The sequence below is a fragment of the Colletotrichum truncatum genome (genome assembly GCF_014235925.2).
Source record: "Colletotrichum truncatum strain CMES1059 chromosome Unknown Contig_0004, whole genome shotgun sequence".
NCBI lineage: Eukaryota > Fungi > Ascomycota > Sordariomycetes > Glomerellales > Glomerellaceae > Colletotrichum > Colletotrichum truncatum.
The window spans coordinates 558,515-583,619 of NW_027222401.1; the positions used below are offsets into that span (position 1 = coordinate 558,515).

The following is a 25,105-nucleotide window of genomic DNA, read 5'->3' on the forward strand; positions in this document are numbered from 1 at the left end:
AGCCCGTCGTCTTCAAATCACTCACAAAAAGACTCACAAAACGAGTCACACATTTCACTTAGATACCCCGCCTACAATGGCGACGATAACATCACTTCTCACGGCGCTCAATTGCAAGGGCAACACTCACCTAGTCATCGGCACAAACCCCCTCGCCGCCGCCCGCTGCACACAGTCCCTCAACGCCGGCGCCACGCCGATCCTCCTCGCCCCGGACACGCCAGACCTGCATTACGGCCTGCAGAAGCGCATCGACGCCGGCGAGGTCGCGTGGCACAAGAAGGCCTTCCAGGACGACGACCTCTTCACGCTGGGCCGCGACGAAGTCGGCAACGTGGTCGACGCCGTCTTCGTCACCTCCGGGCCCAGGGATCCCCTCAGCGCACATATCTCTGCGCTCTGCAAACGGAACCGCATCCCCGTCAACGTCGTCGATGCGCCTCACCTATGTTCCTTCTCGCTCCTGTCAACTCACACAGACGGCCCTCTGCAGATCGGCGTCACTACCAACGGCCGCGGCTGCAAGCTTGCCTCGCGCATCAGGAGAGAAGTCGCTGCCGCGCTGCCCGCGGATCTCGGCGCCGCCTGCGCGAGGTTAGGCGATGTGCGCCGGAAGATCCAGTCCGAGGACCACTTGGCCTCGCAGGCTGACGATGTCGACGACTCGTTCGACCAGACGGCCAACTTCAACAAGCTCGTCACCGAGGCCGACCTGGACGCCGCCAAGAACAGGAGGATGAGGTGGCTGAGCCAGGTGTGCGAGTACTGGCCTCTCAAGCGCCTGGCCGCCATCTCCGACGACGACGTCGAGTCCGTCTTGAAGTCTTACTCCGCGTCTTTGCCGGAGGTAGCAGCGGCGGCGACTACGGCCGCGAAGCCCCCTGCTGCCGGACTCGGTGCCGGCGCCCGGGGTCCGCAGCAGCAGCAGCAGGGTAGGATTATTTTGGCCGGCAGCGGACCGGGACACCCCGATTTACTCACGCGCGCAACGCACAAGGCGATCCAGACGGCCGACCTCATCCTCGCGGATAAGCTGGTGCCGGCCGGCGTGCTGGATCTCATCCCGCGCCGCACGCAGGTGCAGATAGCGAGGAAGTTCCCCGGCAACGCGGACCAGGCGCAGGAGGAGCTTCATGAGCTCGCGCTCGCCGGCGCGAAGGAGGGGAAGACGGTGCTGCGGCTGAAGCAGGGCGACCCGTTCATCTACGGCCGCGGCGGCGAGGAGGTGGCGTATTTCAGGGAGCACGGGTTCGGGGACCGCGTCACGGTCCTTCCCGGCATCACCTCGGCGCTCAGCGCGCCGTTGTTCGCCGGTATCCCCCCGACGCAGCGCGACGTCGCGGACCAGGTGCTGGTTTGCACGGGCACCGGCAAGAAGGGCAAGCCGCCGGCCCCGCCGGAGTACGTCGCCAGCAGGACGGTGGTGTTCTTGATGGCGCTGCATCGGATTGTGGGACTGGTGAGGGAGTTGACGTGTCGCCTGGAGACGGAGGAGACTACCGCGGAGGCGGGTGACGAGAAGCCGAAGAGGGCGTTGTGGCCGAGGAACACGCCCTGCGCCGTTATCGAGAGGGCGAGCTGCCCCGATCAGAGGGTCATCCGGACGACGTTGGAGTACGTGGCCGAGGCCATCGAGTCCGAGGGAAGCAGGCCGCCCGGTTTGATTGTCGTGGGTAGGGCGTGCGAGGCGCTGTATGAGAAGGAGAAGGGGAGGGCGTGGGCCGTCGAGGACGGTTTCAAGGGGTTCGAGTTTGAGGAGCTGCCTGGGTTGTCGTGATGACATTTCCGGTTTCGAGAATTTTCTAGCGAGGGTGGTGCTGCATAGGTTATGGGTTTAGACAAAGCGGGCAAATAGCATTGCGCGGCGCTGGGTTGTGGTTATTTTACGACTTTTTAGTCAATGAAACTCGTTGATTTTACATGGGTATAATTGCCATTTCATTTGGGGTCACTACAAATTGCCTCTTCGCTTAAACACGCGCGATATTGTGTCAAATGGTTGAAGTTGGTCACGATATCTCAACAACTGTGTTTTTTCAGAAGGTCTTAACGGAGGTTCAAATATAGGCGTCTTTACCAAGGATTACCATGAGATCTTCTCTTCGTGATGTTAAAGAGAGTTTGATAGGTATTGACGATCCGGGTGGCCCGAACTTCATGCGGTGCGCCATGGAGAACTTGCTACGTGGTATGCAATTGTGTGCCAATGGTATGCACGAAACTCCATAACCAGTCACCTGCGGCGTAGCTTGGCGACCCCAAAAGAAAATATATGTTCAATCACGTTTGGGCCTCTTACATTCTAAAGATATCTTGCACCCCCGGACCAAATCCTTATATGTTTGATCTTCTCAGATCTCAGATAGATTGACTCATCCCTATGGCCCACAGGTTTACCCTTCCTCCAAATGAGGTTCACGACTCGCGCCAATGCTACCCCTACGCAACTGACTCGTCGCCCTGCATATCCATGTTCAACGGCTTTTCAACAATACGGGGGGGTGTCTTTCTGTTTGTTGATCACGACGGCACTTTGGGTCCAACTACTCCATTTCACCTGTTGTGAAATTTGTAAAAAAAATGTTACCTTTTACTCTTTCGAGAACCGCTCTGCTCCATATACACCCACGCTCGTCTCCGTCTCGTATGTCGTTGTTTCGATAGCGCGCCGTCGCAGTGGGTTTTGCATCCAAGTACGGATAAGATAGGTATCTCACAAAACCCCCCCACGGTTCGACGGCACCGGCCAAGAAGCGTGGCATCTTGTGCTTTGGGGCGGGGGATCCACGAAAAAGACGATGGCTTCAAGGCCGCGACTCGAAACGATAAAGCTCGACGACCTAGTCGAGCCCATCAGGCCTTCCCGCCGTCTTTCCCGGCCGTGGCTCAACCGCCAAGACACGAAGAACAATGGCGAGTGGCACAACATCGAAGTCGTTGGGGCCGCGGACGAGTGGCCCAAGTACTCCAAGGTTGAGGAGACTTCTGGATATGCATCTCCCGTGACGGCGACGGATTCCCCACGGAATCCTCAGTCCAACTTCCTGCACCCTCCGACACCCGAGGCCGCGAACTTCGAGTTCACGCGGAGGGAGACCGAGCGCGGCGACACCATCTCCGTCACTGCCAGGTCGCAAACCGGCAAATCCAGCCGGTTCGTCTGGTGGACTTTTGCTCTGTGGCTATTGGGGGCGCTAATGTTGACGTTGACGACCGTGTACTCGACCGGCTCGGCCAAGAGCTTGATGCGCCAGCACTTCTTCGTCGCCTCTTCAGGCAACTCGATCCTGGTCCTGCGTGTCTTGACGGAACTCTGCGCCATCAGCTTGGCTGCTCTCGTCGTGGTTGTAGTGGAAGACTTGCAGTGGGCGCTGGCATCTCGTCCGGGCGGCGTGAGCTTGCTGCACTTTGTCGGACTTGACTCCGGCACTGGCGTGTGGGGATTGTTGCGTCTGCTGGCGACGGCTGACTGGAGGGAAAAGTACTCGAGTTTGTTCCGGTGAGTCTCATTCTCTTTGGCTCTACCGGTCAACTGGTATTTCGTTTTGCATGTTCTGACTTTGGGTAGTCTGCTGGTGATTTGCTCCATTCCTCTGCCTGGTATTATTCTAATGGGTAAGCCGTTGTTGTGCCTCCATCAACGCTTTCGTTGTACTGACTATGTACCCAGGTGCCATCTCCATTGAAATGGTTACCTTTCCGGAGACGACGTACCCGGTGTCGGCTGGCATTGCCCCTTTCAATGCCTCTTACATCTACGAGATCAAGCAGTTTACCGCCACCGCTCTGTTGGTGCAAATGGGTAGTCCGGCCTGGTCTGACAGGGAGTCCTACTCCATGGACCCCTTGGGCAGTGACGCAGGAAGATGTACCGCCGCAAATGGTAAATGGATTCCATGTGAAGAGTCGCATCTGCTCACTGGCGGTGTCGTCTCCATTGCTCCCCAGTCAGACGACTTGCGGCAATGTCCGGATTCTACATCCTATGTCGTCCCCAAGACGCGAGTCGTACAACTTGAATACGGCAAAGTTCACGACCTCGAAGGCCTTCGTACAAAGGGCAAATGCTTCCTTCTCGGCTCCGCCAATGCCGCCTCGTACTGGTGCACTGCTCTTGGCGAGCGGAATGGACTGTTGTTCGGTGAGAATAAGCGCGAATGCTTCTGATACCCAAACCCTGCTACGTGTAAATGCTAATACACTGTCCTCGTGCTAGGCTCCGCATACTGCCCGATCTCACTACAGATCAAGGGAACTTGCCTTAACGAGACAGATTGGGCGAACAACCTGTCACTGTCAACGTCGCTCTTCGTGTATGCACGTTCAGCAACCATCACCTATGACCGAGGCAACTTCTCCATCCTCTCCGTGACTGACATGTCCCCACCAGTGCAGGAGCTCGTCAGTCTTGAAGAATACATGCTCTCGCTTTCCGCAGTGGTCCCGGGCTTCAACAAGACCAATGAAGCGACGAAAGGTGACAATTCGGCACTCGCCATCTATGCCGTCACCGCATTACCGATCAACGACAGCGAGGTGGCCAAGAAGCAGTCCCTGAGGGCCATCCGGAAGGCCATGGCGGTGCCGTTCAGCTACTTTCACGCAAATTACTTCACCAAAGGACCCTCGATCTGGGAGCTCAAAGAGCCCCGCCCGGGTTTGACGCCCGACATGTATACGAATCTCTCCATATCTATCCTCAGCCACCAAGTCGTCGCAGGTAGAATCAGTAGGTGGATGTTCGTGGTCGTGAGCGGAACAATTCTCATTATATCGGCTGCCATAATCATAGTAACGTCGAGGGTGTGTGGCAAGAGGCCACAGAGGTGCGGCTACCCGACGCTCGACTTCGCCGCCGTGTGTGCAGTGAAGGGGGGAATACAGCCCTCCCAGGCGGATTGGGGAGACAGACAACCACCGCCTACTAATCAGCCAGACCATGCGACCGGATTGCATCGGAGTCTGACACAGTTGGGGCAGCAGCCAAAACCGTTTGGCGTTGCGAAGAATATTAAAAATGAACGGGTTATAATAACGTAGAAAATAGACGTATAGACTTTAGTAATATTTAAATGAATGATATGATAGCGTTATTGAGCATCTTGAGCAATGATTGAAAGACTCGCTGATCTAAATTTGGATATGTTTGTTCAGACCTTAGTGATATGTCTTATTCAAAACTAGTGAAAATTGTACATGACCGAGACTCCCGGTCTTAGTGTAATGTACAAGAGCTTGTAAAGCTTTGGGGAGCTCTACTGAAAATAGAAATGCGATTTCTGCGACTTCAGTTACAAAGAAACTACAAGTGGCTGCCGAATGACGATAGGATCTCCTATTCAGCACTCAACGGAGAGAGCACTACAATGCGAGTCATCTACTTCAAGGTTTACTATCCTCAAGTTCACGGAAAAAATCAAAACGAGCTAACAGGATATCAATCGGTCTTTATCACCCTCAAGGTCGCGGTGGCCTTTAAATGATAGCTTAAATAGGTTCGCTGCAGGCTAGGCTATTACTTTTGAGGCAAGCTTCACAAAAGTTTGAACATCTCAGAATGAATGATACTTGAGTTGTTAAGTAAGATAACATGAGTTTCTTAGTTGACTTAGGGTACCATGTTTCCAATTCTTGGGGTTTCCCATATCTATGGGACTGAATTCCCGCTTCCGGTTCAAGCCCGCTGGTTTATTACGATTGCCAAAGATCCGACGTCCGACAGACTTCCAAAACACATACAGTTTGCTAACCTAGCTATCAAAGAAGAAATCAAGTCGCTTGTTGCCCTCATCAGTAGTGCTGTTCAAATAGGCTGCCTGCTCCCTGTTGGTCATAGCGTTCCACCTATTCCGCTTGGACTTGTTGCGAAGTGTGTAGTACACCTTGGCAAACGCATAAGCAAAGATCGTGGCGACTGAGATTGCAATGAGATTCTTGTTGCCGCGGCGATAATGAGGCTTGTCATCCTCACGATAGATGTTGGACGAGGCAATGCCGGACAGCTGAATGGTGATGTTGTACAACGCGGCGCTGATGGCTCGGGTTCTCACGGCGTTGGAAAGACGAGAACACCAGCCGACATGGGCCGCGTGTGTCGATGGCTGACCAAGAATAAGGAAGGCCACAGCATACTGTGTCCACGGGGACAAATCTTCGATCGAAGTGTACTCGACAATAAGCAGCGGCAGTACCCATATTTGGGAAAGGAGACCGATGATGGCGATCTGGTGGAACCGCTCGGTGAGAAAGGTGACCCAAAGCATGTTGACAGCCGCAAAGACCGTAACGGGAATGGTGAGTAGCGTGACATTAAATGTGCTGAAGCCCAGAGCTTTTAGTGACAAGGTAAGATATGTCTTGGGCGGCGCGGTTGGGATCTCGAAGAGGATGCCGATAAGGTAGACAGGCCACAAGTCATAGTCCTTGAGACTCTTCCAAAGCATGCCGATCGAAAGCGACTCGCGGTTGTGCATGTCACTCTTTGAAGGGTCATCACGGAGGACCCTATTGACAATTATTTTCTCCTCGCGTTCGGTAAAGTAGCCTTGAGGATTCCACCATGTTTTGGTCTGTGTAGGACCGGGAATGAGTAAGAGGAAACTGAGCGCACCGATTACCAAACTAATCAGGGCCTCGATCAAAAACAGCCATCTCCAACCCTCTTTCCCGGCAACCCCACGCATATGTAGGATACCATATGCCATGAAGGATGCAATCACACCCGACATTGAATCCACAAACCAAAACAGGGCCAGGCGGATTGGCATTTCTGTCTTTTTGTAAAAGTAAGACAGATACAAGATGGAATCAGGAATAAAACCACCCATAAAAAGCCCAATGAAGAACCGACAGGCGAAGAAACCAGCTCTATTGTGCATAAAGAATTGACCGCCTGATGCCAAACTCCAAAGAATGATCTGGACAGGGATCCATCGATCGGGGCCTAGTCGTTTGCCAATCATCTGTGAGGGAATCTCGGCAATGAGGAAACCAATACGGTACATGTTCTGTGCGTTGTTGTAATCATTTGTGTTGATCTTCAAATCTTTTAGCAGATTATCAGCTGCGGCGTTGCCGAGGTTGCCTCTGTCAATGTTCAGGCCGAAGAACATGACCAGGATCCATGCAAAGATCTTCAAGTCTGTCTTACGGCGGACGCGCTGCTCCTCGCGATAGGTCCATCTTTCTTGGGGGTCGAAGCGATGTACGTTTTCATATTCTGCGGGTGGGTGATAAAATGGTGCGAGATTGGGGTCGTCGAAAACACTCCGCTCCGTGGCAATAGAGTCAAGGTCTTTAGGGGCGTTGCGTCGTGTAAGTGCTTCCCAAAAGCCGACAGGCTTGGTAGTATCCTGAGGTTCGACAAGGTCGCTGAATTCTTCTTTGGGTGAAGATATATCTAAAGACGGTGTCTTTGAGTCAATGCTGTGTCTTTGCGGATTTTGGGTGCCAGCGGCGACCTCAATAATGTGTGGTACGTTGGCACTCATTGTTAGGCGGTAGCCAGACGCAAGGTCAAGAGATGATGAATACCAGTCAAGGTGAGCCGAAAGATGTCAAGTGAACAGTATTATATTAAATATTTCATCGAAGTGCACCATCATTTGACTAGCGATAGTAATATACATCTTTTGGAAAACATCCTTTGTACCAGCCGGCCGACAAAACACCGAGCCGAAGGCGCACATCATCACGCTTCAATTCAACGCGCTTCTTTTTTCTGTCCGTTGCTTATTCCCTGGGGCTATACAGTTAACCATGATCCCAGTAAGAAATTTGCCGTGAAGATAAGCTTTTGGTTGGTTCTCGGCATCCGTCATCCGAGAGGCTATCACGACATTATGGGGAAAGATGAGGAGCGTTTGAGTCCACTTCCCGCAAGACCACCCGAACTCCCGCATGTGGGAAGGTGCTTGGCAGGCACCGGTTTTCAGACTCGTTAGTCTTCTGCGGTTGCAGGGATGGAGTTCTAGATAAATCCATCTCATCCATCGCCTGATATCTCCCATCGAGCCTTGCCCGAAAATGGCTCACATCAGTCATCATCCCCGAAATCACAGTTGAAGCGAAGCAAAGTTGTGAAAGAGTGGTTTCGAAGGGATTGGCCCACCATATTTGACGCTACGAAGCCCCCCAGGATATCATGCTACCATTATACCACCAAGAACCCGCAAATCACCATGTTCACTCCTCTTTCTTAGTCCGCAGTCTCCGGCTTTCGACCATACACCATGTGGCTGGGAGATCGTAAGCCCTAGCCCAATAACAGCCGATACGGCCATGTTGATTTGGTAAGTTGGGGATTACAGATGACTCACTAATTGAAGTAAGGCATGGCCGCTGGGTCCCACAAGGCCTTACACATTCTAGCGATGAAGACAAGAAGCTGCTCATAAGTCCATCCCAGAATCTCACTGAGCGGTCTGAGTGCCCATCCTTCGAGTCCCTGATCGACATAAAGACCAGCGTATAACCCAATCTCCCTCATTTTAGGGTCTTCGGGCCACCCGCCAACAGGAACCTCGAACTTTTTGTGTACGATGTCGACAAAGCCTGCTCTCCTCATGCAGATCTCCATGATGATTGGGTTATGACCGTCATCTTGCGCGACGCGGAAAGTCTTGCCAATAATGTCACCCGCTTGCCAGAATAATGGTGCCCACTCCTTGAAAATGTGCTCTGGATCATTTTCGATATCTTCGTTCTGCGAGCGAACTTGGCTATCAGCCTCGACGCTTTCGAACCATCCTCCAGGCTTAAGGTGCAGAAACGCTTGGTCGTAGAAGCGTTGCCAATTGTCTATCCCACCAAAAAGGCCTCGCGCATGAATAAAGTCAAAATCATTTTCCCTAAAGGTCCAGTCAAGCTGGGCATCATCGATGTAAAACATGCAGTTGGGTGGGACCCAGATTGGTTGAATTGGTGATATATCAACTCCAATGACTTCGAAGTCAGGATGTTCCTCTGCCACATCGCTGGTAGGTAAGAAGTCAGCTCTAGACCGAATGTGATAGACAAATTAGAAACGGAGGAGGAAATACATGGCCCAAATGCCTGTTCCAGCTCCAATATCGAGTATTTTCTGCAGAGGATTAGCGTGTATGCAAAGGCAAAGTAGACACACTAGCTACCAGATTATTCCTTTTTATAGGGGCACCGAAAAGATCGTTGTCCATGAGCAATAACATGAAATGATGCCTAATTCACTATTAGTTACTTCGCGGCTCGCAGTGCGCATATGTGTCTTAGAGTTTAGGACATGATCGTACGTGATATCAAACCCTTCAATTTGCTTGTCATCGTTTGGAGCCCTGCGTTGGTTTGAGATGTGTTAATTTATCAAATCTATCTTTCTTCGATGTACATTACCAATAGTCAATTGTGTCGGATGTCTGGTATGTTCTGCCATGTAAAGTTCGGTAGTTTCGGATATTGGAGCTCAAAGACGAGGTTGATACCCGTAGGCTTCAAGATGTATAGTATGGTTAGTTTGGAAACTCGTCACATTTAATACTATGAGGCAAAGAATCTACCTCGGGGCTTTCGTAGAATCATTGTCGTCGTCAAAGCGGGCCCTGCCATCCGGTTCCTTGGAATATTAGCAGGAGCGTAGCTTAGATTTCCGAGAAGTGGGAAATCAACTGTTCTGGTTGAAGCACTCACAGTGTGAGTCGGTTGGCTCTCCATCGTACGAATTACATGGACGACAGGGGATTGAATTCCATGCTCGATTTTACAAAACCCCGTCGAGGGCTTACTCTAGGAATTTACAACACTAATCCCTCTCAAATTTAGGAAAAGGGAAGGCTGAGAGAGGGAAGAAAATTAGGCATGGGGTAAAGAATCAAGAAAGAAAGTAGCTTGAGGAGCAGGGATGGAACCGAAGATGGGGCATCTGGCCTGATAGCTGCAGGGAAAGGACACATTTGTAACCAACAAGTGTAAAGCTAAGCCGGAAAAGTCATTCGTTGCAATTTCACACAAACCAGCTGTATTCTCTTGGCGTTATTGCCTCGTTTCATTGGTGATTGGTATGCTTGTGAACTCTGAATACCTTACTATCACAATGTTCATCTTCTAGAGTTCTTTGAGAATATGTTCTTTCGAACAGATTGATAAAGAGACAAGCGTGTATGAACTCGCTCACGAGTAAACTTGGTAGCGAATTGTGACCAGTCATCTAAACAAGGTGCAGTTACGGGGCTACCAACATAACCGAGATGTGCAATGGTTGTTCCAGACCCACAATTTCTTTTATGACAGGGCGATACATTGGCTAGTCGTCAGCAGACAAGACTTTGGCGAATCACTCGGTGAGCGAATCAACAAAGCTATGTGTACCGGGAGGTAACTGCGAGAGTGATTCAACAACTCTACTAGGAAACTAGGTAGACAGTTTATCTCGAAGCAGCTTAATAAGATAGCCATGGCTGAGGAATCAGGGCACCACTATTTGCACCGAGGTATATGGTCGGCTTGTGTGTCACGTTCGCCTTGTGTAGATAACCGCAGGATGCACTACCCAGGAGAGCAAATAGGGCAGTTGGGACTGCTGTTACATGCCTCCTAAATAGCCTATCCATGTTAACGGATACATCCTGGGGTTTGATTTCCTATCAGAACATCACACACAACTTAAAGAATGATGACATTGGCTTCAACCCAATCCTGGTAGACAAATGGTGTTCTTTGATGGCAACAATTTTAAATGGCTGCAGATTCACTAAAAATCATATATTCAAATAATTAGTTTGCTTTCAGAACTTAGCTCCCGTCACACCAAAAGGTAAGTTCTGATACAATTTGAGCCCTTCTGTCTTTGTCTCCGGGTTTTCAATGTCAAGATCCCACTTGTCAGGAACCACTAGTCCAGCATCAAGGTGATGCTTGTTAAGGAGTATAGAGATCCCGTCACGGTATAGCCATGGGTCGTTTGTTCGTCTTTGCCAGTCCTCCAATCTCTGTCGTAGCCCTTCAATTATTGTTTGGTGCTGCGGATCTTTGGCCAGATTCCTCACCTCATTTGCATCATCCAACAAATCATAGAGCTCCTCCGCTGGACGAAAGAAATAGTCTTTCAATTGCCTCTGTCCAATCATTTTCGGGTTATCTTCGGCGTTGCGAATGTCCTCCCATGTAAGTGAGCCGTAGATGTCATTGGCAAAAGGAAAGTCTAGTCTCCAGGCAATATTACGGTGGTATTTGTACCGTCTGGTTCGGATGTATCGCGTCGGCCAGTAGTTGGTGGACTCGTGAAAGGTGTGAGAACCGAAAACATGATCCCATTCAGGAAGCTCTTGGTGTTCACCTATCAGCTTTTCGAATGACCGACCGGAGAGGTCCTTTTTCAATGCTAGCGAGTTTGGCCCCAGAATCCAATCAAGGATTGTAGGCAGAACGTCGACGTAAGACACTAGGTTAACATTGACAGACGGCTTTGAGCCAGGCCTTCTGACAATGAGCGGAAGGCATATGCCAGCGTCATAAAGCGTCGTTTTTGAGTTTAGAAAGGGTGGGCCATTATCGCTGATGAAGATGACCATGGTGTTGTCTGCAAAACCAGAGGCATCCAGCTCATCGAGAATCATACCGATGCCTTGGTCTAGTCGACTGATTGCTTCTGCATAGTTCGCAAGCTCCTGCCTTACACCTGGGGTGTCGGATAGAAAGCTGGGAACGACCATATTCTCAGGTTGGTACTTGACGCTCTTGATTCTCTCATCAACTAGTTCATCATTGCCAAAGCCGCCGCGCGTACGGTCGCGGTGAGGGTCATGGTACCCCACCGTCAGCATAAATGGTCGTTTGTCTTCTTTGGACGCCTGGAAAAATTCGGCGGCGCGCCGAGAAGACCACCATACATCTCGTGTCAGGCTTTCAGCTCTCCATTCCCATGGATACACGGCATCCGGTCCAACATGAATTTTACCAATAATACCAGTACGAACCCCAGACTTGGCGAGTAGGGCTGGGCCAGTCTCGATGTGGTCGAACGTCATGAAGTGGTGTTTTCCGCTGTTCAGTCCATATTGTCCATTTTGATGCGTGTGAAAGCCAGTGTACAGGGTGGATCGACTACCACTGCACGATGCCGTGCTCGCAAATGCCTTGTCGAACCTGGTGCCTTGTGCAGCAAGTCTATCAATATTTGGTGTTTTGATATATGAATTGCCATAACAGCCAAGTTGTTTTCCTAAATCGTCTGCAACAAGCAACAAGACGTTGTTAGGAGCCATGGTGAAAGGTATTGATCAGGTTGCGACTTGCGGTGCAGAGATGAATCACAATAATGCAAGACATCTGGGCCTTGGACATATTTTACTAGTTTCTTGTTAACCACAAAAGGCAAAGTGCTCTTTGAAATAAACATGATGCGAAACTCGGAAGAATTGCGTGACGGAGACTAAGATAAGCTTTACTCTTTCTGATTGATGCGCTATTACTCCCTGGAAGTGAGATGCCGATTTCCGCTTTATCGCGCAAGCTTCTGTGGTCCTGTTATCGAAAGTCGAATCCTTCCGCAGAAAGACATGTGCGTCTAGGACGACAACAGACATGTCATTTCGATCGTCAATCACATGGAAGCCCCATAGTATTGGATGCTGACTAGACAGATAACAACATGCTCAAAAAAGATCATTTAGGATTGCGACACAATGTCCTTGAAAAACACTTTGTATGCCCCTTTTCATGACCAAGTGTTGCGAGCGTCTCTCCTTGCACCAGTCTGTCATGTCGCTAAGCTTGTCAATAGGAATTTGGTGTTAACACATGCGAAATAAACGCCACGACAGTACGATGCATTTAAGAAACAACGAGCCCATAGAACAGCTCATCTTACCACTACAGATTTGCAAGCATCTGAAGCTTTGTACTAATTGTGCAACAACGTATGTCATTCACAACCACATATATACGCTAATGGTGCTCGTAATTTAGAGGGACCCAGACAATAACTTTGAAGGCTTTCTTCTAGGCATCACTAATTATCAATATCAGAATCGCTAAATGATGTTTTTAAGACTTCTTTCGTGTGGGGCGAATAGTGCTATGTAGAGGATCTTGGTTCTTTTCTCGGAGAGTTAGAAATGTCAGCTCAAGGCGGAGCTTTACTATGTTGTCACCACCATACTCATGAGAACTAGGTCCCAATTGATCAGCAAAGGGAGCACAATCAGATCTGATGCTGAAGCAACAATTGACTTTCGAGTAAATTTGCTGCTTCAGGTATCAGACTGATTATCTGGTGTGAACAAGGAACGAGCTGCCCACGCTGCAAACGTCATGTCTGTAACCACCGGCGCAAATATAACGATTCCAATAATCTGTCCAAACCCCCATTCGTCCCCAGTGTAATCACTGCCCAGTTTCTCCAGCGCGATTGACTGCATGCTTCGAAGACGGAAGATACACCACAGCAAAGGGCCAGCCAAAACGGTGGGGACGAGAAGCAAGAGCACCCGGATTAGGGCATTGCTTTTCCAGATTTTCTCGAGCCTCTGGATCTTTAACAAGACCGTCGTCAATCGTCTTTCTTCCCCGTAGGCTCGGTCCTGGGCCAACAATGTGCGGGCGCCAGCACCGATTGCTAGCCAGATGGTGAAAACGAAAATGCTAAGTGACGCGATGATTTCACAGACAGCCAAAACCCACAACTCCGTATCAGAAAGTCTCTCGATGGAGACAAAGCACATCGTTTCAACCTTGGCCCATTCAGTTTCAGTTGCTAGTGTCTCTCCGTCCGGCCCGTTCCCTTCCCCAACTCTAGTGGGAGCCCAATTGTGAATACATTGGGATAGAAATGGGTAAAAGAACAAAACAGCTAATAGAGAGAAAAGAATGAATCGAACGTTTCGAGGCTTTGCGGATTTGGCACAACGTGCTTCGAGAGGTTTACCGAGTTTAGATTCAGGGTGAAATATGCAAGTCGGTAGTAGTGCAACAGGATACAGCAGTGGCAGGATACAGACAACAGATACAGCTAGGATAATTTGCGCTTCGCTTGCACTGAGACCAGTTGTCGAGATGCCGTAATCTTTGTTAACGAGGATATATATGGAGGCTATCTCATGCGAGATGGCAAAGTAGACGGCGGACCCAAAAAAGGCGTTGAGCCCGGTTTCAGTCACAACTTGGAAGAATTCCCATTTTGGGCCTTGCTTCTGTTGTATGACCAAGATAATCAGGGCAAAAAGGAACCCGAGACCTGCTTCCGTGGCATATCCGATGGAAACCTACCCCAATTGTTAGCCGATCTCAGTTTTGAATGCTTGCGAAATGGAATTTGGCTGTACCCCGATGCCGGAGATGTCTGGATTACCCTCCCCCCAGACGGCATTACATATCGTTTTTCTGCATTGATTGAGCAGGGTCTCGTTGAAATGCGTGACCGCCCGCAGTTGACGAAGATAGTTATCAAAGCCGTGTAACGATTCTAAGCTTGAGCAATCCAGCCCAATCAGAGAAGTCATGTCGTTTGATTCCTCGAAGTACGAGAACCAAGTTTTGAAAAAGGCTCGAGAAACTGCAACAAACTAGTGGGCATTAGACATAGTCATAAATAACCTGTTAAAACCCCGCCTCCTGGCGATTCCCCAAGCTTAGTACCAAGAAAAGGTATGCTTCAGCTGAACGCCTCCACACGCTTCCAGGAGTTCCCTCTAACAAGGAAATCTGGATGAGAGAATGCTTTCAGACTTCAAAGCTGCGGCTGAACCGGCCAAGATATTGTGGCGTTCCGAAATACCAAATAATCATTTACAATACTAGCAAGACATTGTGAAAAAGCTGCAAACAACAGTTTCCCAGCGTAAATACTCATCATGTGAATGTTTTCTTCGAGATGACTGTGCTATTTAGCAAGCCAGCCTCATATCTAAAATCGTGTTATTCACAATCTTTTCACAGATCCCGTTCAATGCCAAATCATTAGGAATGTTGCCGTAGCTTATAGCAAGATCTAGTGACATTCATCAGGATGGTTTTCAACACAATCCACATTTTTCTCATTCTTTTTACCTTCATTAACCTTCTCGTTCATGCCGTTCTGATTCAGAATGATGTGGTTCGGAGACTGCCTGTGACTACCGAGGCTCCCAAGTTCGGCAAAGCACGGCTAAGGTTTTCTGGGAGACAGAACACTATCCAAAACACTTGTCCAGACATCGAAGGTAAGGCTTTAATTCCACAAATTACTCATTCTACTAACACTGTGCTAACAGAAATTTCGATTCAATGCCCGGATAGCAACGACAGTTGCTTTTTCGGAATATTCCAGTTAGACACGTTCATAGGATGCTGCGCACGAGGCAATCGCTGTCCGATCTATACGGCATGCGTGGAGCAACAACAGACATCATCGAACTCGCTTATGTTGACTTGGTATGTAGTAAGATATGTTTCTGAGACATTAAGATCGGTGAGAGACTGAAGACTTCTCGCAGCACAGGAAATAGGCCTCACTGCGCAAAATACGTCTGGCCTTCTAGTGCTGCAACCTCTTTCTCCTGTGGTATTTCATCCGCAGTTGTAACTATAACAAGAGCAACAACAAGAACATCAACATCAGTGAGCACGACAATAACGGCTACAACAATAAGTCCATCCTCTTCAACAGATGCAGGAACCGACTTCACACGATATATTTCTGTCACTTCCAAAGTAATATCGCCAAACCCCACTAGCGGTGGTGGATTGCCATCACCGGGCAGTGGTAGCATGATCCAAGGTAAATTTTCCTATCTCTAAAAGGTCAAGTTTCCGACCTTGGTCAATAGAAGACTGAAGTTTGTTTACAGATCTTACTCATGGGCAAAAAATCGGAATCGGGGTGGGTTGCGGCAGCGCGGGCCTGCTAATTATTGCTGGTATCTCGTAAGTCACTAGCAATTCGAAAGTCTGTCCCAGAAAAGAACAAATATACTGAACGGTGAATAGGTACTGCATGTGTGGCTCACGAAGCGGAAGGCGGGCGTCATCAATTTCAGGGGGTACATCTATCACGACAAGCACGGCAGTTTCAGTCGTGGAAAAGGATGTTGGAATGACATCTCATGTCCGCCAAATGTCGAGCACGTGAAAAGTTGCCGGGCCCTGCCATAACTACCCAGGATTTTATACAATTCTCAATGAGCGTGGCAGCTCACGTAAAATATTCTAAAGAAAAGAGGTCAAACTATTATCTCTGTTTAATTAAATCCTATCTTTGAAAGACCGTCTTATGCCTCAGTAGGTATTTCCAAACTAGCTTCGGACTTCCATTATACTTCCGTGATTATGCTTCGTTTGTGTTAAGGCCGATGAAAGAATCGAGAGGACCTAAAGTTTTGACACGCTAACTATGTCGCATTATTACCACCATACAAAACATGATTTTCTTGCCCACTCATTCTCGTTTCTTTCCATTAAGTTAAACTCCACCCACTGCAGTCTGTATCCATACGCCAATGCCATATCCTGTGCGTGCATAATCTTGCTGCTTGTAGCTAGATCGATTTTGTATCAGACGGAATTCCGCTGGGGCTAACCCCTCCTGACTAACGCAGGTACTCACATGGCAAGTAATATTCCACCCCAGCAAACTGGGGTACACCGTTGAACAAACCGTTCAAATTACACAACTATAAACGCAAAGAAAGCGCGATAATCATGTCTGCCGAAGGTGGCAAATCTAGATCTCCGGGACTTCTTGGGTTGCCTTTTGAAATACTCAGAGAAATCACATCTTATCTTGTCCCTGTGCCGTCTTGCGTCGACTCTCTACAGTCGTTTACCGGAGCCGACGTGCAGTCACTTCTCCTGGTGTCGAAGCATCTTTACTATGTCGCACTCCCTTTTTCGGTTCATACGTACCGAAGCATCGACAGCAACAACCAGTCCGAAGTACCCAAAAGCCGCAGTAACAACCTCGATTTTCTGCGCTACATCACTATCGTCAAACCCGAACTCGCTCAGCACGTTCGGTGCATCATAATTAAGCCTATCAGCTACCGTTCTGACTTTTTCAAACCAGGAAAGCAGTCCTTGCCCCCTGCAAAGGATGAGCACGAGGCTTTCAAGAGTCTGATCATTCAATCAGGCGTACTTGATCTGATGCCCAACCCTACCTTCGGACAACTGGTATATGAACAATGGCTTGACGATCTTGAGGATGGTTTTAGCACTTCTCACTTGGCTCTATTACTGATAGCCTGTCAAGCGGCGGAGACACTTTATGTTGAAAATCAACTTCAGCCATGTGTATGGCTTTGTGCTTTCTTCGAGGCCATTTCCAAGAGTCAAGCAACGGCCAAAATCTCATACAAACATGAGCACGATCACTCCGCAAATGCCTTATTACCATACCTGCAAAGCTACTTCTGTGGGCCCTCCTATGGTCGAGGGGTCTACAATCAAGGCTTTTCTCATTGTCCAAAGGTCCTTCTGATACCGAGTTTACGATCTTTCTCGGGTTCAGAGTTGGGAGATTTGCATGAGCTGAGAAGCATCGCAGATCGGTCGTTAGACATCCGAGACCTATCCATCATACATGACGGGTATAGTTCAGTACCACCCAATGAGCTTGTCCGTGTGTGTCGAGCGCTTTCTTCACTTCAATATATTCGAGGCCATGTTGAACGTTCGGAGATATCCCGAGAGACTTGGCCTGAGGACGAAGTCACGCCAATCCAAGTAGTGGAGATGGCAATGTCGCACAGTGAGACTCGCACAAGCCTCGAGGCTGACTTCTCAAGTTTGTGGCGAGAGATTGGCTGGTTTCATAGGCCAGACAAGTTCTTCATAGGGACTAGGCTGACAGAAATGGTCTCACTGAAGACTTTGAAAATCGGTATGGAAGCATTCACAGGGTTTTCTGACACCTGCATCATATCGGAGCGTTTCGCAGCGGACGAAGTACCTCTGGTGTTGGAGAGGATCCCTAAACTCGTACATCTCCTTCCGCCAAACCTACAGCATCTCGAACTCTACAACTGTACGCTGACGATTACGTCCCACATTCAAGAGCTTGCTGATTTGCATTCTTCAAATCTGAGTTTTATGGCACTTCGTCGATTACGACTTCACTTCAATCTGAGCCTAGTGTATAATAGTGAGGTATTTTTGCCTCATTTACCCCCTTCTATTGAGTTTCGGGCGTTTTTCTACCCAGAGAAAGACAACATCCAATTCCCAATTAGTTGAAAGGAAGCAGTTTGGTTCTTTATAAGAGAAAGACCGGAGAAACCCCTGAAAACTAGCTAGGGAAGAGATATTTGAATAATATTGTAGATAGTAGAGATATGATGACCAGATGTCCATCTTCTTCCAAGTGTCAGGAATAGTGCTTCGCAGCACCTCATGCATTAGGATTGATCTTGGAATATTTTGAACAATGGATCACCAAAATTCGATTTCAAAATCTCGGAGATTCGTTAACAACGAGTTGGGGGAATGAAAGAATACGGCATCATGTAAAATGGTTTGTAGCAAGTGCAATTCCTCAACAGCTGGCTATGTTTTGGCGCTGTGCTACCAAAGATCTTGCACGTAAAACTTGTAGACTAAAAGAAGAGATGCCGTATAAACCATGAAACGTAGTTATTTACTTTGTTCTTGTCCTCGTCCTCATCTCCATTATCTTTCATAGTTTGAATATATACAATGAAGGATTTTCATATATCGTAGCTAGAGATTTAGATGCGGGGATGCTGGAAAACCATCTTCTTTCTCAGAGCCCGCTTCTTTCTCATAGGGTGCGCAGGCTGTTTCCAGATAGGCTGGTCTGGGTCGTAGCCAACCAAGCAGTTGACTGTCTCGGCTCCCTCTCCAGCATCGTTGATCTCGCTGCCAACGGGGTTGCGCCATTGGCCGCTGAGCTTGATATATCCGTCAAGCGCGTCATTTATGGCCTTTCCGAGCTCAAGCGCCTTGGAAGCCCGGCTGTGGGAGTAGTAAGTGAGAAGAGAGTGTGCAGCCTCCCTGTCGCCGCCCTCGATGAGCAGCTTGGCGCTCTTCTCGACCCAGTCAATATCGCTACGACTCTGGTTCTCGTAGCCGGTGAGCATCTGCGTGACAAGCGGGTGGAAGGTGTCCGGAGCAGAGCACATGTAGTAGAGCACGCGCTTAAAGATGCGGCCGGCGAACTCGCTTGCCTCCTGCAGCTGGTAATCCGGGTTCAAAAAGCTGCTGGAGGCGCCAGTGGTCAGGTAACGATGCTCACCGAATTCGGGAGGGATATCGTTGACACCAAGCCACCATGGCACAAAGGGTGCCGCAACGGAGGTGGTAGGCGCGTTCCAGATGCGTAGCAGATCGCTGTCGATGCCGGCCTTTAGGCTGACGACTTGACCGTAGCCGGCCTCATCGTCAGCAATACGCTTGTCACGAACGCGTTCCATGAGCTTCTCCTCAGTGAGCGGGACCATCTCGAGGGTGGCGTTCTCGAGAGCAGCTTGAGACATGAACTTGAAGCCACCATCGCGGGCGGTAAGGTTCTCACCCTTCTCGCCGTAGGCGTTGAAGATGTTGAACGGCACGCCGCTTTTGGGGTCCCACCATCCCTGCTCAACAGCGAAGGAGACAATGTTCTCAGAGCCCATGTAGTCGGAGCTGTTGGCGAAGTCGGTGGGGAAGTCCTCGATGTAGCCAGGGTACAGAACGCGGACTTCGTCCGTCTTGAGACGCTCGGCGGCCCACAGCTTCTTACCGCCGGCCATCTCCCAGACAACCCAACCCTCGTCTTTATCGGCAACCAAATGGGTGTTGCCACCGTAGGTAGCCTCACCGTATTGGTTCATGAGCTCGCCAATGATCTCAACACCTTCGCGGGCAGTTGTAGCACGCTCCATGACGATGCGCGCAAGGTCGCTGTACTGGATACCGTGCTGAGGCGTAGGCGTCATGTTAACCAGCTCCTCGCGATTCTGAGCCCAGACATCACGAACGGCAACGCCCTTCTCGTTCAGACCGCCATTGGTGATCGGCGCCGGGAAGCCTTCAAAGTCTGAGTATTCCATGGAAAGGTACCTGTAGGTGTGGTTGACCTGGGGAATGGTAAAGAGCTTGCCCGGGATGACGGCTTTGTCCGTCACTCCAACGGTGATGGTGGCGTTGGGAGCATGATCGCGGGCAGGAAACAATTGAAGCCAGTGCGACGAGACCTCCTCGCCGGTCCCGCCGACCATGACGCTTCCGTCGGCGGTGAGGTCCTTGCCGACGTAGAAGGCGTAGCTTGCGGAGGCCGGCCCGGCGAGGGCCGCCATCAAAACGGCAGAGGGTTGGAACATCATCTTGCACCGTGATTGAAGAAGAGCATTCTTGACAGGAAGAGTTCGGGCAAGTGAGAGAATTTCTACCCGAAAAGAGGGCGGGAATGTAAGCGGGACCTCAACTCCCCTCTTTGGGACTCATTTTCGGTAATGATGTCAAAGGGACCGCCGACGTGCCGACGGCGTGTAGTACCCCACACCGAAATTTCCGGTATCGCTAGCGGTGAAGATAATGGGTGCCAAGGACCGCAGTAAACACCACTAATTGACATTGATAAAGTGTGCTGTTGACAGGGATCCTCTTGTTTTTCTTGAAATGACCCCAATGGTCTGCGGGTAAAGTTCCTTGTTTCTAGGGTTGAGCGCTCACAATTCCCGCAATTATCATTTGATGCGGGAAAATAAGCGACTAGAGTTTCCCAATTGGAACCATTATGTGGGCGAAACCAGCACAGAACGCTTAGAATGGGAAAAGTGGTGTTGTTGGTTGGAAGAACTAACTAACTGGCTAGAGGGCTGTGGAGGCTGGCTAAGACTAGTAGTGGCGGCCGTCAGCCCACGTGACGGGCCGGCGAGGCCTGCTACCTATACCCCCTCTCAGACTCCTTAGCGAAAAAGCAGTAGAATAATAGGAAATATAGGAAAAGTCCTAAATCCTCTAAATCCGAGGAGTTCTTAACTATTAGAAAACTCGGTTAATTACCGGTTAAACCTAGCTAATAGGAGGCTGTAAAATCCTCCGAATCCCGAAGTCTTAATATTAATAGTCTTATAGTCTTAAAATCCCCTTCTTAATCTAATCCCTCCGCTATGCTTAACAAACGAACGAATTCCTTATGTTTAACCGTAACTAGTAGCTTCGTAAGTCTATCGGCGGCTATATTAGCGCTTTTGATAAGTCGGAGTTCGATGCTTTTCGTAGTATAAACCTCCTATATGATTTATTTGTATCGGACGTCGATATAGCGGGTTCGTGCTTTGTTGAGTAGGTTTATAACGTTGTCGTAGCTATTAGTATTGTTAGTAAATATGATAGTAGGCGTAGTAATAGGTTTGCTAAGTAGTTAGGAGAGGTAACGTCTAATCTACTTTATAATAATTACTATAGGTGTAAGATTGATAAATTTAGCCTCCATGGTGTTTAAAGTTATGAAAGTCTGTTTCTTTAACTTCTAAGCAATCGGCGTATTAGTAAGAAAGACAACGTAACTACTTATCAAGACTCGTAATAGCTTATTATTAGCAAAAGAGGTATTTATAATAGCGTAAAGCCTTAACTTATTAATCGTAGGGATGCTTCTAAGTATAATACTGAGATAAACGGTGCCTTTAAGGTATCGGAATAAATGCTTAATAGTATAAAGATAGGCTTTAGAAGGCCTTAAATTCGCTTATAATAATTTACTAACGGTGTAGGCTATGTCAACGCGAGTTCTAGCTACTAGGAAGTTAAGATAGCCGGTTTATTCGATATAAAGTTATTATTCGTTAAGCAAGTATTTATTCTTATCTTAGGTAACAGGTAGATCGTTAGTAGTCGTTATAAGCGTCTTAACAATACTTAAACTATTAAAGTCGAATCGTTAAAGTATTGCTTTTGCATACTTAGCTTAGGAAACGAAAATCTTACTGGTAGCCCTGTCGCGTTTAATCTAGAAACCGAGAAAATCGGTAGCCTTACCAAGGTCTTTAAGAAAATAAACCTTCTCGAGGAGACGACGAACTTCTATTATAACCTGCTTATTAGGAGTGGCGATAGCGTTATTATCGACGTATATAAGTACGTATGCTTTGATCTTATAATTAACAAAGAGATAAACCTCCTTATTAATAGTAGTAAAGCTAATTCGTTTTATTTTACCTTTAATAAGTCGAAACTACTAAAGTAGTGATTTTCTTAAGCTATAAAGTACCTTATATAGTAACTATACCTTGTTGTCTTTAGTAGCGTAGCTAGTAGGAGGCTAGACGTATACCTTAACCCCCTCTAGAATCGAGGCGGCTAGGAAGGTAGTATTGAAATTATATACTTCGTATTCGAGATCGAGAAGTGTAATAACTACGAAGAAGAGTCGGGTAGCGGTAGTAAAGGCAATTATAATATAAACCTCTTGTAATAACTAGTTACCTTTTTCGTAGTTTCTATAAACTATATATCAGGCTTTATAACATACGATTTCGTTATTTTTATTAGTTTTGATATTATATACCTACTTGCTAGGTAGGACTTTAGCGTTACGTAGTGGGTAAACGACTTCGTAAACCCCCTTTTCCGTAAATTAAGTTATCTCTCGTTTAAAGGCTTGTTCTTACTAGGGCTACTGTAGGCTTTTCTGCGCCTTACGGTAGGACTTCGGGATTACTATGCCGTCGGGTAGGACTTTCGAAAAGGTAGTAGTAGAAAGCATGTTAAGAGAAAATTAACGAGAAGTTAGTGAAGCTGGAATATTAGTAGATAGGAAGGTTTTTTTAGTATAGGAGCGTATGCTACTAGCGGCTTGGTAGTAACCGGGTAGTCGCTAGGCTAAGGCGCGGCGAGGTCGAGAGGACTTTGCCAGTTGACTTATTACTTCCTTAACAATCGTAGAGAGGGAATTAGGGTCTTGGTAATTAGTTTTTATTATTTCTACAGAAGCGACGAATTCGTTATTATTTAATTCGTTAGTAATACTATTACGAGGTATAGTAGTAGTCTCTAATAGACTTTCTAGTAGTAGAGATATAAGATGTATATTAGTAAGTGCTATCGCTTTTTTAACGATAGTCTTATCTAGTTTAGGATTACTAGTTACGGGTTTTTTACTTTTAATAAGCTTCTAATAGATAGTATACTAGATAATAATATCTAGTTTGATAAACATAGCATTATGTTTAATTTTATTAATGTTAGGTATGCTAGTAGTTAGCGGTAATATTGTCTTATGCGGTTCCTTACGAAATCGAACATCTTTATAGCGAATAACCTCCTTTCGATTAGGTAGGTAAACGTAGTAAATATAGCTACGAAGAGAATCGTAATTAACGAGGAATCCCTTAATTGCTTATAGTTCTATCTTAGTAAAGCATATAAGGCGTCGAGGGCTTTTCTTATATACATAGGCAGCATAGCTAAACGTTTAGAGATGTTTAATATAAGAGGCCTTACGTTTAGTAGCTAAGTTTAGCTTTCTCGCTATAATCTCGTAAAGGCTTAAGTTATCTTTAGAAGGTGTAGGTAAGAGGTTAAGAATCTGAGTTACCGAATCGATACTATAATCCTATAGTTCCTCTAGAAGGGATATGTTAATTAGCTATATCCGGGTGCCTTCGACGATAGTACGACTAGTATGCTTAATAGTACTATTTATAGAAGGCATATAGGTAATAGTCGTGTTGTAGCAAGTACCTTCGAAGTAGGGGTTGTTAAAAACCTTGATTAGCTTAGGAGTATTGTTAGAAACCTAAACCTTAGGCTTAAGGTTAGTAAGACTATAGAATTTAGTATCTTATTTCTTAATAGCTACTAGGATAGTAGCAAACTTGTAGTTGGGTAGAAAAATAACCTAGTAGTAACTATTATACTTATTTATAAAGTATAAAACCTAACGGTTCCTTTTTATTAATAAGGGAAGAATACTAACAAGATTAAGGTGAATTTTATCGCTAATACTTATAAGTAGAAGGGGTTGGTCTCGACTAATCTGCTTAGTAGATTTGCTAAGATAGCAAGACTTATAGAAAAAGGCGTTAATTTCTGACGTTGTGAACCGAATGCTAATACGGCGGCAAGCCTTTATAATACGTAATAGGTAGGCGTAAACTAGCCGGCGGTATATTAGTTTAAGAGACAGTCGCTAGGTAGCCTAGAAGGCGGCAAGGCTAATAGCAATATCTCGAGGCATATGATTTCTAGTATTATAAGTCTTAACGACGTAGACGTTAGAAACCTAATAAACTTTAGTAAGGGAAGTGCGCTATGTTATATATATAAGGCTTAAGGTCTGCTAATTATATTCTACGTAATTACGACGAAGTTTTCTAGGGCTTAGTAAGTTAGCTAGACTAGAAGGGTTGTACTTAACGTTATAAAGTATCTAATCGTAAATAACGTTAGGGTTAGTAGGGTCTTAGGTTTAGAAGAAGACGGTACTTATACTAAGTAACCGGACTAGAGCGTTAGAGGTAGAAGTAGAAGGTGCTAAATTGCTTTTTTTAGTATACTTAACGAAATATCGTAAGTTGTTAAAGGTTAAAGTAGTATAACTAGAATCGAGAACGATATCGTCTCGGGTAATAAGGTTATCGTGGGTAGTAGTGAAAACTGCTAGGCTAGCAATAGAAGCAAGGATAGACTGACCTAAGATGGTAGGTAACGCTTTGATAATAGTCTAGCAGGTACTATTAATAGAAGTAGGCTAATCCTAGCGGTAGCGATCGCTATATATATGCTTTTTCGCTTTTTTAATTAACTTATCCCGGTTGACGTAGTGTAGAAGGATGAGATTAGGGTAGGCGACGTAGTACTTTGTAGTCTCGTAATTATAGTTATAGTAGTTGTACTTCTTTTTTTCCTTAAAGGTAGTGATAGTAGAGGTGACGGTGGTGGTGACGGCTGGAGAGGTAGGACCCCTACTGCTAGTAGACTTGCCTCTAGGTATGTTGCGAATAGTAGTATAACTACGCTTTTGATCCTCGTCTTAGGTAAGTATGTAAATCGTATTAGCTACCTTATTCTACGTAGGATAGGTAGCGCCTTTCGATATAAAATGCTTATATATATCGGGAAGTCGGTTTTTAAAGAAGTTAAGGAGGAAAATAGCAAGGAAGGAGTTTAGTAAACGACCGTAAATAGTCTTAATACGCTTTCTAAGGTAGTGATA

The 25,105-nt window shown here is 47.3% G+C and overlaps 7 protein-coding genes across 7 annotated transcripts; 2 read left to right on the plus strand and 5 right to left on the minus strand.

Moving 5' to 3' along the window:
• Positions 1 to 76: 76 nt before the first annotated feature.
• On the plus strand, positions 77 to 1,777 carry CTRU02_206936 (uroporphyrin-III c-methyltransferase precorrin-2 dehydrogenase sirohydrochlorin ferrochelatase; the record flags this gene model as incomplete). Its single annotated transcript, XM_036729449.1, has 1 exon — positions 77 to 1,777. One exon carries the CDS (start codon positions 77 to 79, stop codon positions 1,775 to 1,777), a length of 1,701 nt encoding a protein of 566 aa, XP_036578956.1.
• A 1,021-nt stretch (positions 1,778 to 2,798) lies between these two features.
• Positions 2,799 to 5,040, plus strand: CTRU02_206937 (uncharacterized protein; the record flags this gene model as incomplete). The annotated part of the gene is made up of 4 exons (XM_036729448.1): positions 2,799 to 3,499; positions 3,551 to 3,615; positions 3,671 to 4,141; positions 4,217 to 5,040. 4 exons carry the CDS (start codon positions 2,799 to 2,801, stop codon positions 5,038 to 5,040), a joined length of 2,061 nt encoding a protein of 686 aa, XP_036578955.1.
• Positions 5,041 to 5,750: 710 nt separating this feature from the next.
• On the minus strand, positions 5,751 to 7,490 carry CTRU02_206938 (major facilitator superfamily transporter; the record flags this gene model as incomplete). Its single annotated transcript, XM_036729447.1, has 1 exon — positions 5,751 to 7,490. The coding sequence occupies one exon, from the start codon at positions 7,488 to 7,490 to the stop codon at positions 5,751 to 5,753; it is 1,740 nt and encodes a 579-aa protein (XP_036578954.1).
• An 827-nt stretch (positions 7,491 to 8,317) lies between these two features.
• On the minus strand, positions 8,318 to 9,176 carry CTRU02_206939 (putative SAM dependent methyltransferase; the record flags this gene model as incomplete). The annotated part of the gene is made up of 3 exons (XM_036729446.2): positions 8,318 to 8,975; positions 9,042 to 9,082; positions 9,132 to 9,176. 3 exons carry the CDS (start codon positions 9,174 to 9,176, stop codon positions 8,318 to 8,320), a joined length of 744 nt encoding a protein of 247 aa, XP_036578953.2.
• A 1,581-nt stretch (positions 9,177 to 10,757) lies between these two features.
• On the minus strand, positions 10,758 to 12,236 carry CTRU02_206940 (sulfatase; the record flags this gene model as incomplete). The annotated part of the gene is made up of 1 exon (XM_036729445.1): positions 10,758 to 12,236. One exon carries the CDS (start codon positions 12,234 to 12,236, stop codon positions 10,758 to 10,760), a length of 1,479 nt encoding a protein of 492 aa, XP_036578952.1.
• Positions 12,237 to 13,223: 987 nt separating this feature from the next.
• On the minus strand, positions 13,224 to 14,471 carry CTRU02_206941 (uncharacterized protein; the record flags this gene model as incomplete). Its single annotated transcript, XM_036729444.1, has 2 exons — positions 13,224 to 14,234; positions 14,295 to 14,471. The coding sequence occupies 2 exons, from the start codon at positions 14,469 to 14,471 to the stop codon at positions 13,224 to 13,226; spliced, it is 1,188 nt and encodes a 395-aa protein (XP_036578951.1).
• A 4,200-nt stretch (positions 14,472 to 18,671) lies between these two features.
• On the minus strand, positions 18,672 to 20,267 carry CTRU02_206942 (dipeptidase B; the record flags this gene model as incomplete). The annotated part of the gene is made up of 1 exon (XM_036729443.1): positions 18,672 to 20,267. One exon carries the CDS (start codon positions 20,265 to 20,267, stop codon positions 18,672 to 18,674), a length of 1,596 nt encoding a protein of 531 aa, XP_036578950.1.
• Positions 20,268 to 25,105: the final 4,838 nt, after the last annotated feature.